Source organism: Podarcis tiliguerta, assembly GCF_965153285.1.
Source record: "Podarcis tiliguerta genome assembly, chromosome: 10".
NCBI classification, from domain to species: domain Eukaryota; kingdom Metazoa; phylum Chordata; class Lepidosauria; order Squamata; family Lacertidae; genus Podarcis; species Podarcis tiliguerta.
Window position 1 is genome coordinate 43,220,238 of NC_139543.1, and position 16,874 is coordinate 43,237,111.

The window sequence follows — 16,874 nt, forward strand, 5'->3', positions numbered from 1 at the left end:
CCGTTTTCCTTTCTGCCGTGCTCCAATAGGCAGTACTTCAATGGAGTTCTGTCATCTTTTATAATGGCATTTTTGGCATCCACCAAACTTTTATTTGACTATTTCTTCTTTTTTATTATTATTAATGAATTTTCCATTGTTTGGTACATACATTCTATGAATATCTTTATTTGTCTCATAACTCGCAACTTCCCCATCAGTCCCTCCATGGCCTCTGATTTATTCCTTATTATGCTGCATATCCTCTTACACCACCCATTATCAACCTACCCATTATCCTGTTTGCTGCTTACAGCTCTTACATGGTCATTCCTACTTGAAAGTTTATTTATACCTCTTTAGATACTCTCCAGTGTTTCCACGACTTCCTTATCTTTGTCTCTTCTTGATATCTTATTTTTGCTGTCATCGTAGCTAGCTCCACATACTCTATTTAAACTGCCACTCTTCTTTTGCTGGGGTTTCTTTCTCTTTCCATATTTGTGCATATATGATTCCTGCAGTGGTGGTTGCATAGAGGAAGAGACAAAGTACCTTCTGGGGAATTTCACCATTCGTTATTCTTAATAGGAAGGCCTCTTTTTTTTGGGGGGGGGGTTAATCCTTAAAATATTTTTAGTTCTATGCAAATCATTTCCCATACTTTTTGGCCTGCTTACACAACCACCATGTGTGAAAGAAGGTGCCCTCTATCGTTTGGCATTTCCAGCATAATTTGGATCCTTTTAAAAAACATATTTAAGAGTTTGCTTGGAGTCAAATACCATCTATACATCATCTATAGATTTTCCTTTAGTGTGGAGCAGGCAGAGAAGTTCATTGTACATACATAGTAAATGTAAAGGGACCCCTGACCATTAGGTCCAGTCGTGACCGACTCTGGGGTTGCGGCGCTCATATCACTTTATTGGCCAAGGGAGCCAGCGTACAGCTTCCGGGTCATGTGGCCAGCATGACTAAGCCGCTTCTGACAAACCAAAGCAGCACACAGAAACGCCGTTTACCTTCCCGCCGGAGCGGTACCTATTAATCTACTTGCACTTTGATGTGCTTTCAAACTGCTAGGTTGGCAGGAGCTGGGACCGAGCAACAGGCGCTCACCCGTCACGGGGATTCGAACCACCAACCTTCTGATCAGCAAGTCCTAGGCTCTGTGGATTAACCCACAGCGTTATACATAATCTCTACCAAACTCTCATTTCTATATGTATTGTGGCCAATATCAATTGCCCAATGAGTTATAGTTGCTTTTATCATCTCATCTTTTGTCGCCAACTCTATAAAATTTTTATAAATCTTTGAGACTAATTTCTCATTATTTCATAATGTAGCTCTTTTGAATTTCGAACCATCTTCTGAAAAACCTTTTTTCTTTATCTTTTACTTAAACATTTCATTCAATTGGTGATAATGAAACCAAGAAGAAAGAGAGCGCGACCCCCATCCTCAAGGACAAAACCCGGAAGGCTTCGCCAGTCCAAACTCCCACCGCCCAATGGCTGGCGAGCCTTGAAGAAACAGCGCAGCTCTCAGCCAATGGCACTCGAGCGCCCTCGAACTCTGTACGGAAAACATCCGTGCGGGGATGGGTAGGCGGGGCGTATCAGGCCGGACAAGATGGCGGCGCCCGGAGCCGGGAAGGTAGCGGCGGCCGCCGCGAGGGCAGCTGTCAAGCCGATCTTCAGCCGGGACTTGGCGGAGGCCAAACGGCGCGTGCGAGAACTGTATAGGGCTTGGTACCGAGAAATACCAAACGCTGGTGAGGAGGCGCGGCTGCAGGCGAGCGACCTCCGCCTCAAGGTCGCGTCCCGAGGGGGACGGGCGGGAGGGCGTCGTCGCGGGCTGCGCCCCCTCCCCAAATTTCCCCGCTTCCCCGAACTCCCTTTCCTTTGAGGCCGCTGCCGAGAGAGTGGCCTGCTCAGAACTAAAACCAAGGGCGGGAAGGCGGATCGCTTCCCTGCTTCGACTGCTTCCCCCCTTCCCACTCGTGTCACCCTCCTCTCTGACACTTCGGGTCACGCCATCCCAGCCTACGGCGCATCATGCCATCTGCACTGGCGACTGCGAGTACCCAAAGAAGGGTTGGTTCAGCGTTAGCGGCGGTTAGGATACTAAGATGGTGTGCCTTTGATCCATTCAGGATATCTGCCCACCAGTGCGTGCGGTGACATTTGTGGTAGGGGAACAATTAGGCCAGGGGTCGGCAGACTTTTTCAGCAGGGGGCCGGTCCACTGTCCCTCAGACCTTGTGGGGGGCCCGCACTGTAATTTGAAAAAAATTATAATGAACGAATTCCTATGCCCCACAAATAACCCAGAGATGCATTTTAAATAAAAGCACACATTCTGCTCATGTAAAAACACGCTAATTCCCGGACCGTCCACGGGCTGGATTTAGAAGGCGATTGGGCTGGATCAGGCCTCTGGGCCTTTGTTTGCCTACCCATAATTAGGGCGCCAATGTGCACTCACTCCAGGGGACAAGGTAAGGGTAGGAGGACAAACATGAGGTTTACTCAAGACCCGCTGCTAAGGATGCCGCTGTGGCAGCTATGTAAAGGCTGAATTCCCCCCTTCAAACTCAAGCTGCCTGATTATTACTATTTTTTAAACAGCTACTCCTGCACTGTATCAGCTACCGTAAAAATGTAGTTCTTAAAAAGAGCCCTTTTATAAAGACCTGCTTGTGACATCAGGGTTGTTCCATGCCCTTTCTCCTCCTCACCCCCTAAGTGGGGATGGTTGGGGTCCCCTGGCTGGCCTCTGCATGGTTGGGGAAGACAGCAGCTGGGTGCCTCAACAAAAAGAAGGCACTGCTTTTGACCTTCAGGGTCTCTGCCCCACGTGCATCACATCGGATGTTTTGTGTGCTGTGGGCTGTGCTGCTGCTGGGCGCTGTTTGGCATAGGCAACCTGGAGGAAGGGAAGTGCTGACACCAACCAGGACAAAGGACTACAAGGAGTGTAGCTCTGTGCAAGGAGTACAACCCTCTGAGCAGCTTGGGTAGAGCAGCTAAACGAAGAAAGAGGCTAAGCGAGTAAGGTTCAAGGAGGGCTGGAGGAAGAGAAGGGAGGAGGAGGGAGCATGGAGGGAGGTGTGTGAATATTTTACCAGGAACTTTGGGGATTAGGCTAGTTCCTCCGTTCCATGGACTGTATGCCACTGGTGCCAACCTGGTGGCATGTATGGGGCGGTTCTTATGGAGAATAGTGTTGGTTCACACTACAAGATGGGAGTAACAGTTACATGTCACGAAAGCTTGAAGGACCTTGCTCATGACAGCTGTGGGCTTTTGTCTTTCCTGTAACTTAATGGGTTGTTAACACCTATTAGATCTTCCGTTTGATTAGAGCTCGCTTTCCATGGAATGGAATAAAACAGCCCACTAGTTGAACTGTGTTCAATTGGAAGCAGTAAATGTGTAAAAAGTAAGTTTTTAAGTTAAGACCTAACACTCATTTTCTCACCCATTATTATTTTTTGTTTATCATCTAGTGCATCTATACCAGCTGGACATCTCAGTGAAACAGGGCCGGGATAAGGTGCGAGAGTTGTTCATGAAGAATGCCCATGCCACAGACCCTCGAGTTATTGATATGCTCGTTATTAAGGTAAATTAAATAACATTTGCCTTAAATTCAAAGCAAGCATAGGATGTCTGGTATATAGAGATAAAAAGCAAAAGTAGTTTTCAGACCCCTGTAGAAATGGAGAAGGGGGTGAAAGCCCATAACAGACTTAAGAGAATGCCTCTTTCCATCATAAATGATACATGACTTTTTCTTTATGTAAGCTAAACCGTGTCTTGCAAATAGGTGTGTCTCTAAATGTGGGGTTTCAAACGCTGTGTCATCACAGAAACAAGCCATATTCCTGTGGTCTTATCCAAGTTTAGGAGAGAGCCTGCTTATGTCCTTCCTGACACAACTGGCGTGCCCCAGAGTGCTGACCAGTTATGCCTTCTTTACTGTACAGTAGTGCCACCATCATGGAGCATGAGACTATAGTTTTACTATATACCAAAGGAATCAGTGTCCAAATCTAAATCTGAAGTGGCAGAACCTTTCAAAATACTTCCCCATCTGCTGTGTCTGCTTTGCTCCCAATCTTTAAAAGTATTTTGAGTCAGTAGCAATGTGGTAAGGACAATACCTTTGCCTACAGCTCACTATATATTTCTTCAAGCATACAGCATGTAATGCAACAGTTTCACAACGAACCTCCACTGTCATGTCATGTCCATTTGGTTCTTAAAAATCCCAATTTCATAGAAACCTGATAGTTGTGCCTACCCTGTATTAGCATAATAAATTATTGTAGTAACAGGCCAATTTAAACACCTTTCGCCTTTTTCTGTCTGATATAGGGGAAAATGGAACTCCAAGAGACTATTCACGTATGGAAACAACGGACCCATTTAATGAGGTATTTTCATGAGACAGAATCGCCACGACCCAAGGACTTCCTGTCCAAGTTCTATGCAGGCCATGACCCATGAACTAAATGAACTTTGTGGAGTTGTGATACTGTATGTTCGTCTGCTTCTGTTCCAAATAAAGCCCTGTATATTGAAGAGCTCTTCAGCTGGGAGGTAGCCATGCTGGTACTCTCTGTTCCATACTGGTTCTGAATTCTTGGTGCAGATGCTTCAGCCATCCTTGATTCTTTTCATGCATTATCTACTTATGATAGCCTTGGTGTACAGTACCCTTGTTGCAACTGGTACCTAAAAAACATGCTGGAGTCCTATGCAAATGTACTTCAAAGTTAGTCCCATTTGAATAAAGTTAAAATGATTCGGTACTCAAAGAACAAAGAGGTTAGAAGTCTGTGTGGGAAAGATTGTGTTCAGTAGTAGAACACAGTGGTACCTCCGGTTGCAAACGGGATCCGTTCCAGAGCTCCGGTTGCATCCCGAGGAATTCGCAACCGGAGGTGCCGCTTCTGCGCATGGCACGTAGAGCGCTTCTGCACACATGCGTGCGGCGAAACCTGGAAAAATACTTCCGGGTTTACCGCGTACGTATCCCAAAGGATATGTAATCAGAGGTGAACGCAAGTAGAGGTACCACTGTATATGTACTTTCACGGGACGCAGGTGGCGCTGTGGTCTAAGCCACTGAGCCTCTTGGGCTTGCCGATTGGAAGTTCAGTGGTTTGAATCCACACAATAGGGTGAGTTTCCGTTGCTCTGTCCCAGTTTCTGCCAACCTAGCAGTTTGAAAGCACACTAGTGCAAGTAGATAAATAGGTACTGCTGCAGCGGGAAAGTAAACAGCGTTTCTGTGCGCTCTGGCTTCTGTCATGGTGTTCTGTTGTGCCAGAAGCAGTTTAGTCATGAGGGCCACATGACCTGGAAAGCTGTCTGGACAAACACTGACTCTCTTGGCCTGAAGCAAGATGAGGGCCGCAACCCATAGTCACCTTTGACTGGACTTAACCATCCAGGGGTCCTTTACCTTTTACCATATGTACTTCAATCCAGGATGCATTGGCTCCGATAAAATCATAAAGATTTGGTTCAATAATGTACTATTAATAGTTGAACATGTATTTTTCCAGAAAGAGAAACCTGGAACACGTTAATGGAGTTTTGCAAAAGCTTAAAACATAAGTGGTAACCCTTGGGCTATCCAAAAGGCAGGTTGATATATTACAATGGGCTTTTCTTGCTTCCCGGAGTCCTCTCCCAGAAAATCTGGAACCCATTGGTACTGGGTGTCTTGCCATACCATGAGTATGTAATACATTTACTTTAATACCATTAAGTAAAACAGCACTAAACTGGTGAGTAGTTTTAGCAATCCAACTGTTAACTCTACAGCCTGGGTGTCCCTGCCCTTGGAAAGACTTGTAAGCCAAACCTGAGCAATCTTGAGAATAATCTGGCAGCAAATAAATAGCTCACTTTTATCCTGCCTGCTTTCTTTGTGCAGATAGTTTAGCCTAATTTCTGTTACTGCCCTTGAAATACTATCACCACACTGACGCTTTACTGAGGAATGATTTCTCAGCCTATTGAGTCTTCTGCCTGCCTTGCAGTAACATTTCTTTAATTCAGCAACCAGAAAGCAGCCAGCCATTAAGCCAACTTGATTACACTTATGAGTTTGTAGCTTAAGGCTTCCAATAATTTCCTTTGCTTGCCAGGAGAGTTATTTTGGGGCTTCCTTCCCCCCCCCCCATTCCGTCTATGAAAGCTGAGCCCTATTCCAACCATCCCAAATACAAGTGTAAAAAAATGACACCTATTATGCAAGTAGTTTAATGCTCCTTAACCCAACTTTCGTGGTTATTTAATACAGTGGTACCTCGGGTTACATACGCTTCAGGTTACAGACTCCGCTAACCCAGAAATAGTGCTTCAGGTTAAGAACTTTGCTTCAGGATGAGAACAGAAATCGTGCTCCGGCAGCATGACAGCAGCAGGAGGCCCCATTAGCTAAAGTGGTGCTTCAGGTTAAGAACAGTTTCAGGTTAAGTACAGACCTCCAGAACGAATTAAGTACTTAACCCGAGGTACCACTGTACTGTATTCCTTCCCACTATGCAAGGGAGCCCTCCTGTGGTAGAACTGCATGCTGCAGTACTGCTGTGGCCTCCGATTCTTCCTTCTTCAAAAGCTCCCACAAGAAAATCCTGCTTATCTGAAGTAAGAGGGTAGTAATGTCCCCAATTGCTCTGAACAATATTCATTGTTCAATACAAGATTATGCAAGTAGGATCATGTGTGCAATTATTTCATAGCAGGGCTAGCAGTCATCATTTTTTTTAAGCAAACATGGCATAAGCCAGGGATGAATGAGGCATGTGTACTGAAAAGTGACAATCCATTTTTGAATCCACAGACTCTAATCCCATTGACCTTCAGAGCATAGGAAAAACATGTGGTAGAAATAAAAATAATGTTTAGGTAAATTGATGATACAGGAAGCAATTCCTCTTTGCCAAATGTTAAGTTAATTTTATCAGAACTTAGACTTGCATGCATCTCTAGACTTTGGTAAGTGACATGAACTCAAGATACCACTTCTGAGTCAATACTGTAACACGTCAAGTTCGAAAAGTTATGGCATAATCATTTACTGTACACCAACATAAAACAGTGCCTGATATCAAAGGGCTTCTGCTCACTATTAGATATCAAGATTCAAAAAAGAAGTATTTGTGCTGCTGCTTCTTTTTTTGGAGCAAGTCAGTCTAGCCGAGTTAAATAAAGTTACTTTTTATGTTAAACATAGTATTTGCAGTTTCTCAAAAAGAAGAAGAAGAAGAAGAAGAAGAAGATGATGATGTAAAAGGGTGAAAGAGAATTGAAATTATTAATGCTTTTCAGCAAAGGTATGGTGCAATAATACTTAATCACACTTGGATCCCTGCGTGCAACCTAGGACAATTTAAAGAAGAGATGTAAGCCTTGGTCTGTTACTCTTTATTTGCAATCTAAATCATTTCTTCACACTCATTAGAACAGGGTTCCAAGCACTCTCATGAACTAGGTGTTACATACAATGATTGCTGAACCAAGGAAATATTCTGCCTATGTAGGTAGCCAATCCTCATTTACACATGCACAGAGCATTTACTGGTAGAATGGGGGTCCAACTCTCCCAAAATGTCTTCTTTAAAAACTGAAAAGAGGGGCCATGACTAGACATTGACATCAGAATAGTTGTCTATGGCTTTCGCTCTTGTTTTCTCCTATTTTAACCCTGTAAAGAAACAAGAATATGTTATTTCACACTGCAGAATTGGCCCCATGTTCAACCCGTAGGATACTAGCTTTGCAAAAATTAGAGAATGGCAAAGAACACCAGTATTGTGCATATTATAAACATACTGTTTGCTGCTTTCTATACAACACGCAGCTTATTAAAACAAGTTCACTGTGACATTGGCAAGTGTATTTAGCATATAGAACAGTGATATTGCCAAATCAGTGTAAACATTTTGGTCATGGCCTAATGAATTTATTGTCTAGTCAGCTGTAATTCTTTCAAAATTATACTCACAAAAAGTAAGACAAAATAGTAACTAAATTATAAGCAGAACTGTTTGCCTATGCTTAGTTTATTATATAGGAATAAAACTAGGAATAAAATAATGGGAAAGAAAAATACTAGGAATAAAAGAATGGGAAAGGAAAGGTAGGAAAAAGTGCTTTTAGGACAGGAATTGTGATCTAGGGGTATATATGTGCTATGATAAGGGGGAGAAGAGATTTCAAAGGCTGCTGCAACTACTCCAATAAAAAAAGATGAGCTTCTCAGTGGCCTTCACTGCAAACATTGTAGGGACATGCAGGGTGGGGAAACTGTTTCAGTCTTAAGGCTACATTCCCTTGCAAGAGCTTTTGGGGGTGCATGCCAGTGCTGGATGGGGCATTGGCTGCAACTCTTTATGCAGCTGACTGCATTCCAGCCAGGCAAAAATCAAGAGGTTTCTACACATACACACCCATACTTCCCATCTTTCATTCACTAAGCAGACATTCTAACAGTTCAAGGACACATTCCAGCCAGGCAAAAGCACAAGGATGAGGAGCAGGGCTGGTGAGGGGATTGTCCTGGAAAGAGGTACATTCAGCACTCAGCTCTGACGTTCCCCACCTGTAGGACAGTGTATGAGAGGTTGAGATGCAACCAGATTCATTTCTTGCCTATCTTGTACACTCATACTCCACATGTTAGTACCAGTTTTCATGAGAATGTAAGTATAGCTGGAGTTTCTGGGTATCTGTTTTGACCTAACAGGTTTACCAATGAAGGATTGTCTCCAAGTGTTTTATTATGGTTTCACTCATCCTACATCAAATGAAGGGGGCAACTTCAGATCAAGTTTCTGCTTTTATCTATAGCCATACCTATTAATCATCGTCGTCGTCATCTTCTGGTACAAAAATATCATGTTCCTCTAGCAAGGCTGCAAAGTTTTTGCTGATTTGTGTCCCAACATAGAGGAAGGGAATTACAATGGCAAACACACGAAGGAGACCAAAGGGCATCTGCAGAGATTAATTGAGAACCAGTTTAATATCTCTTTCCATGCAAGTCCTGCAGAAAAAGTTGGTCATCAACAAATCTCTACAAAGCTGCCAACGTACATAAGTCTAGAGCTGATAGAAAGATTTAAAGAAATGCCATTACCCTTCAAATGCTTGCACCCATAAATAATAGCACATATTCTACTAATTCACGTTTAAACCCACATAGAAAAATATTTGTAAAAATGTCTTCAAATATATGGAAAAACTAAGTAAAAAAAAAAGAACAAAACTGAATATTAGTATTAAGCCAGCAACACATTTTATATCCTAAATACATAAATAGGAAAACTAAAAGTTTGCATATTATCAGATACTCCAAAGTGTTTTCCTCATGGGCGGAGGAACCTACTGTAGTAAATGATCCAGCAAAACAGTTTTGCTCTCAATTCAAAGCATGAAACTCAAATAATGGAAAACATAAGTGCAGTACTGTATAACAGCATTACTCAATGTACTGCAGCAGTGATTACCAACTTATTTTAGAAGCACCTAAAATTCATTTTGAACACAGCAGCGAAAATCCTTTATTCTATGGGTCATGTTAGCTCACCTCCCCCTTTTTCTCGGGTTCCTGGCAATTACCTTTGCCTACCGTTTTTGGACCCACTCTCATCTGCTCCTCCTTGCAGCCCCTATTTTCTAGACAAGTGCCTGTGGAGCTTCTGAAAGCCAAATGTGGGGCTTCCCTTAAAACGTTTCTCCTGGAAGCTGCGCGGAGGGGGCAGGGAAAGGGCTCTGAAAGGCCACATTCCAGACACCTGACAAAAACTGGCTGGTCCATCCCACTTCATAGTTGTCAAATGCAACTTGACATGAAAGTAGTCGGCCAGGTATCAGTCATCCGCATTACTAACATTTCCTGTCACCTGCTACAAGAAACAAAAGGGACAGGAAGACAGGATCTTCGGGAAAAGGTCTCCCCCTTCCGGCTTCAACCGAGGTAAAGGAGGAAAAGGAAACACACAAAAACACCTTTTTTTATAAATGACCGCCCCCCCCCCCCCGGAGCCCACAGGCAGGAGAAGGGAGGAAGCGCTCACTATCCCCCTATGGCTCTTGTCTTACTGATCCTTACGGGATCATTTCCTAGTGGTGCTTCTGTTCTAAAGCCCGCCCCTGCCGCCTTATCCATTGGGCAAACCATCTGCCAAGCCAACAATCCTTTCAAGCCATTGGCTGACACAACGTCCTCCAAGACCGGCAGCCCATCCCGATGAGCGATTGGCTGGCTTCACTCCCAGCTCGTCTCCCCTCCGCGACCCGAGGCTCCCCTTGGCGCACTCACTTTGACGGGCTTGGGCAAGATGGCGCCAGTCCGGGTGACGGTGATATTTCGCGAGGGGGCAGCGGTCACTGAGGGGCCCCTCTGGCTCCCGCGGGGCCTCGCCCAGCTCCCTGCCGCTGCCCACAGGCGCCCAGCCATCTTCTCTGTAGCCCTACCGCTATAGCGACGCGTCCGAAGTGTCGGAAGGATGGGAGGCGCTTTCTCAAATCTCGCGATATGTGGATGAAGGAATAAAATACCTCTAGGGCGCGCGTGGCAGGAGTGATGCCACAGAGATTCGAAAAATATAGAGATTGCTCTCATCGCCTCGGATGGGTCGTTTCTTGGTTCCTATTTGAAATGTCCCTCAGGGCGAAAGTGCCCAGAAAACCCAACAAAGAAATCTTATGTTTTAGCTTATCGGGCTTGACCCCAAACAATAGGAGTTCCTACTTTTGCCAACTCTAATCCAGTTACCTGTAACTTTGTTTATTTGCTTTGCCAATATTCAGAGAGGTCCCCTGTCAATGAAGTGCCGCTTTACTCTTTATATTCCTTTGAAAGGGCTTATCACATTTCTGTGATGTTAAATGTGTGTGTGTGTGTGTGTGAATTGTCCTAATGTTTCTGTTTATTGTGCATCATGTTTTTACATCACGTTTATTTTTGTAAACAACCCTGTGACCATTTTAGTGAAGAGAGTATATAAATCTGTAAATAAATTAAGTTTGTTACCCACAAGAGTGGAGGGGGCTGTGGCTACAGAACAGCAGAGGGCTTGCCAGACTGGGTATCTGATTGGCATCTGTGGTACATTGGAAAGTAGGCTAGGTAAATACTTGGTCTGATCCTGCAGGACACTAATAATGTTAGAACGCCCAGGGAGGGAACTCAAGACACATTCTCATCACTGTGCAGCCAAACACTACAATATATATATTAAAAAGTTTATTCAAGAATAAATTTGTACTACAAATAACTATGAAACAGTAGTGTATATTCTTATTTTAAGTGTAAAACATAACCCATGCAAACATACAAAAAAGTGTAATTCAAGGGTGTATGTAGAGCACCATGAAGTTATTAGCTTCCATTTGTTGTACGACCTTAGCAGGTATATTCTGGCTGCTGCTAACATTATTGCAGATCAGAATTTTTTTCTTTGGAGTGGCTATATTACTATCTTCCTTCAAAACATTAACAATTTTCACTGCTGGAAGTGACATATTATTTGCCATGGTAACTTGATTTTATCATATTAAAAACAGTCATGGTGGTTCTTCCCTCCCAGCAGGGATAGTCATTCCATTTGAACGTTGCAACTGGTTATTACCAGCACTGGTCTGAGCCCAGGATGACTTGGTAAACAGTGGTTTGGTTGGCCAATTAGTTATAGTTAAAGTCACTAATGTGCAAGAATGCTAAAGAACAAACCTGATCCCAAAAATCAGAATGCAGCAATATGATATAAAGGCAGTGTATACTGGACACCATAGAACATGAATCCAGTGCCTATTGGCATCATTTAAATTGAAGTTCATGGACTTATGACTACAAAACTCACAACTCAGTGATGGCAGTTGAGATGGCTGAGAAGTCTAGGTTTATACTGTTCTTCACCCTAATCAGGCTATGTACACATTAGCGGCTTCCTTGGGATACTATTGTGTAGGTCAGAACAACAGGGCCAAGGGACAAATGTGGCTCTCCAGGTTTCTCCATAGGGCCTTAGAACATTCCCCAAACCACACCCCTCCCTGGCTCTGCTTTGCACCCTGATTGCAACCTGGCTAGAGCAGGTTCTTGAACTCCAATTGGATAGAAAGATATGTGCAAGTGCATGTGGAAACTAGACTACACTACAATGCTAACATCTGCTCTGCCTACTGCTGGCATTCCATGTAATTAAATGGTCACACATTATGATGTTAGTATGTGGGAGCAACTGTCCCTAATTTGTTGGTTCACTTACTCAGATCTAGGTCATGTTGCCTCTTGAAGAGGTTATCTTCAAATACTGACTAAAATGTAGTAAAAGCCCTAAAAGTGCAGGATTCCTTGGTTATGGATCTTGGAAGCATTTTGTAATGTCTACTCTAGGGCAACACTGTGACTAATAGTGTGAAACTACTGGATCAAATTTCACCTCGGCAAGAGGTGGTCTTAGGCAATTTGCTTTGCTCTCCATATGGCGATAAATATACTAGCCTACCTTTTCAGATTGTTGTCAGTAACCTTTATGTATGTGAAGATTATTGGATATTTGAAATGTGCTGTATAAATGATTGGTATTATTAGTCTAACACAAGGCTCAAAGCAACTGGAATATATAGATTGAATGTCATTAAGAGAATTGTATGGCTCAACAGAAATTCAAATTCCTCTCGTGTTAAGAAGCCACTTGAAACATGAGAGCGCCAACTTGAGCTTTACAGCACAGTGCAAAAGAAGTAGTGAAATAAGTATGCCATAGCCTTTTGCTAACACTGCTTGAGATACAGATGGTGCATGGTTAATTTTCAGAGATATTCTGGGCATTTCAAGATCCCCATGGGGAGACTATATTTTGAGAGTAACCTAGAACATACATATATTTGCAATCCACTATTCCAGAAAGCAATATAGGTTCTTTGGCAATTTTGTTGGCCAAGAGCAAATCCACAAGTGCACCAAGAGGTCTGTGAAAACTTGTTTTGCTTCTATTTTTCTCTTTCCTTCCCTCCCTCTTCCCCACATCCCAAAATACTTTCCTCAATATGTTCACAATACATTCTGGCTTTGCAGCCATTCCATCCTCGCCTCTGCTATCTCCTGACCGTACCAATCGTGCAATTTTGAGAAACAGGCTGTCTCTGGAGACACCGGGCTTTCCTGCACAGCAGAACCAAGGCCTGGAGCAAGCATTCCACCTGCACTGCTGCAAGCTGGTCTTCGGCGAGGGGGTAAAGGCGGGGGTTTCAGATACCCCACATCATGGTCCAAAACAGCTCCTGCGACAGTGCAACCGTTGGCCCATGTGGAGTACCCATTTTCTGAGATGACAGGGTGCTCCTGGAGGGGTACTGCTGTGGAACTGGAAAGATGTCGCTTCCAGCCAGAGGAAGGTCTCTTTGGAGATTTGTGACAGGTGACTAAGCTCTTCCGCGCTTCCTCCAGCTGCTTCTCGAGTTCCTTAACCACGAGCCTCATGTAATCAAAGCTGGCCCTGGAAAGGGCCTTCACCCAAACCTCCATCGCAGCCTGGCAATCAGCAACCAACACATAGGCCTTGCCGCCACTGCCATCGAAGCGGATAGCGAAGGCAAACTCCTCAGCGGCCTCACACAGCTCCACCGTGCAGCCCTCCAGCACAATGAGACCCAGGGGTTCACGGCTCTGCTGCTCCTCGAAGTAGAAAAGCAAGTTGCCTTTGAGGATGAACCAGCAGCGGTGGTAGGAACTGGTGTGATGGTGGTGGTGGCGGCGCTCCACACGCTTGCACAGAAAGCCCGTGTGGTCTGCCGGAGAGTCGCAAGTGGCATAATGGGCCACGCAGCGCTCATTCAGCTTCATTGCCATAAGGGTCCCCTGAGGAGCATAGAGTCAGACAGGTTTCCTGATTGCACCAAAAAGTGATATTTTAAAGTCCCAGTGACACTCGGAATATAATTTTAGCTAATATTCCAGCTCATCTATACTGTTGGAGAGAGCAGAGAGTCTTACCCAAAGCCTGGATTTTGATGGATCTGCCTTCTTCCATGGATAGATGCGTGCTGCAGTCTCGTCTCAGGCCACTAGGTACCCTGCTCTGCTAAAACAAGGGACAAAAGTTGCAAACTTCACTTAGCTTTTACTGCCATTAAAACAGCAGATCTTCGCCTCTTTAATCAATAGCGGCACCCTCTTCTGGAAGCTGGAATGGAAACCACATTCGGATGTTTCCCCCTTTTTATACCTACAGCCATCAAGCAGACTGGAGTAACAGCAAGTTGGATTAATGGCCAACTGAACTGAGTCTCCAGAGTCAGAAAGCTCACAGGAGAAGATGGAGATATTTTTAAAGCCCCAGAAATCAGGCTGCCTGCCTAGTCCCCAGGGTGGGGTGGAGTGGGGGGGGGTCTCCCAAAAACGGAGCTTGCGGAAGATGGTTTTGAACTCGGGGAGAGCAGGCCTCCTCTGAAAGCCAGGGGACAGATTTTTACCTTACCTAGTTCCAACGCGGGATCTCTAACCTCTTCATCCATTTCGGCGTACCCCGTTACCCCTGCTTTAATTAACGTGTTGATTTTAAGGCGGCTGTTTTGTTTTGTCCTCCCTCTTTCTCTGCGGAGCTCTGACTATCATTGGTTTAGAGCAATTTCGTAATGCAAAACCCGGAGCTCAAGATCGCTTCTGGAGTAGCAAGCCCAGGGAAGGCTCTTTAACAATCCACGTTTTCCAACCCGCCTCACATTACAGAGCGGAGGTTCCACTTTTTTTATTCCCCCATTCCTACCCCCCTCCCTAACTGCTCTGCTTTTTCTCTTGAGGTCTTGGAAGCCACGTATAGAAGAATCAGGCACGGAAGACTTGATTCGCCGTCTCAGACCTTTATGATTAAATCTTCTTCCTTGGATGTTTCAAAGCCTTTCATGACCCTATCTTTCCTTTAACTCTGTGAAATGGGTTCAATAGTCAACATCCACATCTCTCCCAGTATCTGCATTGCTCCCCCGCGCCCCAGATCCTTTGTCCCAAAGAATCGCATTTTTACTGAGAAATGGTATATTTCTCACTCTGCCCCCCACCTGAGCGTTTGCAAGAGCCGGATCAGGGCTCGTCGCAAAAGGCAAAAAAAAAAAAAGTGCAGGACAAGGACATACAACAAGTTTTCTTGATGATCGTGCTAATTTATAAGGATCTCCCAAGAGCTCTTACATCCATAGCCACTCTTGCTTATTACGCTAGGATCTTCCTTGACAGCAACGCCAAGGTCGGGTCAAGCTGGCGGTGCCACTAACGTGTCGGTGCTAAAGTTGTGCGAAACATAAACAGAACATGCAGAATGGGCTTTTAAAAACATATACAGTACATGCTACTTTATAGCCACCAGAGGGCATCACATTGCCGCATGAAGCCCTTCAGTTAGAAAACAAACAGCGCCGGACTCCCGAAGTTGTTGTTATTGTTTAGTCGTTTAGTCGTGTCCGACTCTTCGTGACCCCATGGACCAGAGCACGCCAGGCACTCCTGTCTTCCACTGCCTCCTGCAGTTTGGTCAAACTCATGCTGGTAGCTTCTAGAACACTGTCCAACCATCTCGTGTCGTCCCCTTCTCCTTGTGCCCTCCATCTTTCCCAACATCAGGGTCTTTTCCAGGGAGTCTTCTCTTCTCATGAGGTGGCCAAAGTATTGGAACCTCAGCTTCACGATCTGTCCTTCCAGGGATGATTTCCTTAAGAATGGATGAGTTTGATCTTCTTGCAGTCCATGGGACTCTCAAGAGTCTCCTCCAGCACCAGAATTCAAAAGCATCAATTCTTCCGCCATCCGCCTTCTTTATGGTCCAGCTCTCACTTCCATATATTACTACTGGGAAAACCATGGCTTTAACTATACGGACCTTTGTTGGCAAGGTGATGTCTCTGCTTTTTAAGATGCTGTCTAGGTTTGTCATTGTTTTTCTCCCAAGCAGGCGTCTTTTAATTTCGTGACTGCTGTCACCATCTGCAGTGATCATGGAGCCCAAGAAGGTAAAATCTCTCACTGCCCCCATTTCTTCTATTTGCCAGGAGGTGATGGGCCCAGTGGCCATGATCTTCGTTTTTTTGTGGGTTTTTTTATGTTGAGCTTCAGACCATATTTTGCGCTCTCCTCTTTCGCCCTCATTAAAAGGTTCTTTAATTCCTCCTCACTTTCTGCCATCAAGGTTGTGTCATCTGAATATCTGAGGTTGTTCATATTTCTTCCAGCAGTCTTAATTCCGGAGGACTACAAAGGCGAAATGCTTCAGGCGGCAGCGAAGCCAAGGTTTCCCGAGTCCTTGATATGTTTTAAGCAACCAAAAAAGCAGGAAAGGGACAAGGGAGAGAACGTTGCCAAGCAGGGCATAGGAAAATGTTAAGTTGTGGGTGAACATATCAGAAGACACAGCGATTCTTCAAACAGCTCTTGTTTATTCACAGGCCAGAACTGAACTGAACTGAACTGAAGGGCTCAGTCAACCTGCTTATATAGAGCTCCAGTACAACGTAACTGTAACAATTTTCTAAAACTATCCAATCACTAAATGTCACTTTCTATCCCTTATTTGCATAACTATCTTTCCTTTTTGTCAAACACACTATTAAAAACGCACGCGCACACATTGCCGAAGTTCTCCAGACAGTGATCCTGAATTCCAGCACCTTCCATTTCTGGATGATGTTGATTTAATGTTTTATTGGAATGTTGCATGATTTCAGTTTTGATTGTTGTGAACTGCTTTGGTATCCACTGATTTGAATAAATGGTTACATGGTTACACCTCCGATTTTAATTTATTTTTAATCATACGCTTGTTTTACCTGGATGGATGCTTAATGCAGAATAAAAGCCAGCCCCTG

At 44.3% G+C, this 16,874-nt stretch overlaps 3 protein-coding genes across 8 annotated transcripts; 1 reads left to right on the forward strand and 2 right to left on the reverse strand.

Annotated features, from left to right (window-relative positions):
* Positions 1 to 1,584: 1,584 nt before the first annotated feature.
* On the forward strand, positions 1,585 to 4,574 carry NDUFA6 (NADH:ubiquinone oxidoreductase subunit A6). Its single transcript, XM_083401115.1, has 3 exons — positions 1,585 to 1,759; positions 3,497 to 3,612; positions 4,368 to 4,574. Exons 1-3 carry the CDS (start codon positions 1,618 to 1,620, stop codon positions 4,497 to 4,499), a joined length of 390 nt encoding a protein of 129 aa, XP_083257241.1. The 5' UTR covers positions 1,585 to 1,617; the 3' UTR covers positions 4,500 to 4,574.
* Positions 4,575 to 7,417: 2,843 nt separating this feature from the next.
* Positions 7,418 to 10,538, reverse strand: SMDT1 (single-pass membrane protein with aspartate rich tail 1). Its single transcript, XM_083401114.1, has 3 exons — positions 10,333 to 10,538; positions 8,865 to 9,005; positions 7,418 to 7,713 (listed from the first exon to the last, which is right to left on the reverse strand). The coding sequence occupies exons 1-2, from the start codon at positions 10,468 to 10,470 to the stop codon at positions 8,868 to 8,870; spliced, it is 276 nt and encodes a 91-aa protein (XP_083257240.1). The 5' UTR covers positions 10,471 to 10,538; the 3' UTR covers positions 7,418 to 7,713; positions 8,865 to 8,867.
* A 706-nt stretch (positions 10,539 to 11,244) lies between these two features.
* On the reverse strand, positions 11,245 to 14,665 carry PHETA2 (PH domain containing endocytic trafficking adaptor 2). 6 transcript variants are annotated; one of them, XM_083401111.1, is made up of 3 exons: positions 14,498 to 14,665; positions 14,014 to 14,098; positions 11,245 to 13,878 (listed from the first exon to the last, which is right to left on the reverse strand). In XM_083401111.1, the coding sequence occupies exon 3, from the start codon at positions 13,867 to 13,869 to the stop codon at positions 13,072 to 13,074; it is 798 nt and encodes a 265-aa protein (XP_083257237.1). In that variant the 5' UTR covers positions 13,870 to 13,878; positions 14,014 to 14,098; positions 14,498 to 14,665; the 3' UTR covers positions 11,245 to 13,071. The 6 variants fall into 6 exon arrangements, with proteins under 6 accessions (XP_083257237.1, XP_083257235.1, XP_083257236.1 ...); XM_083401109.1 differs by having other exon boundaries at positions 11,245 to 13,906; positions 14,498 to 14,664; XM_083401110.1 differs by having other exon boundaries at positions 11,245 to 13,906; positions 14,014 to 14,101; positions 14,498 to 14,664.
* Between the last annotated feature and the right edge of the window lie 2,209 nt (positions 14,666 to 16,874).

What these genes read in the sequence shown, in the direction of transcription:
- NDUFA6 (XM_083401115.1), top strand. Translation starts at nt 1,618, where the DNA reads ATGGCGGCGCCCGGAGCCGGGAAGGTAGCGGCGGCCGCCGCGAGGGCA. An exon ending in CCGAGAAATACCAAACGCTG is followed by an intron (nt 1,760 to 3,496) that starts GTGAGGAGGCGC and finishes TTTATCATCTAG; the next exon opens with TGCATCTATACCAGCTGGAC. An exon ending in TTGATATGCTCGTTATTAAG is followed by an intron (nt 3,613 to 4,367) that starts GTAAATTAAATA and finishes TGTCTGATATAG; the next exon opens with GGGAAAATGGAACTCCAAGA.
- SMDT1 (XM_083401114.1), bottom strand. Translation starts at nt 10,470, where the DNA reads ATGGCTGGGCGCCTGTGGGCAGCGGCAGGGAGCTGGGCGAGGCCCCGC. An exon ending in TCTTGCCCAAGCCCGTCAAA is followed by an intron (nt 9,006 to 10,332) that starts GTGAGTGCGCCA and finishes TAATCTCTGCAG; the next exon opens with ATGCCCTTTGGTCTCCTTCG.
- PHETA2 (XM_083401111.1), bottom strand. Translation starts at nt 13,869, where the DNA reads ATGGCAATGAAGCTGAATGAGCGCTGCGTGGCCCATTATGCCACTTGC.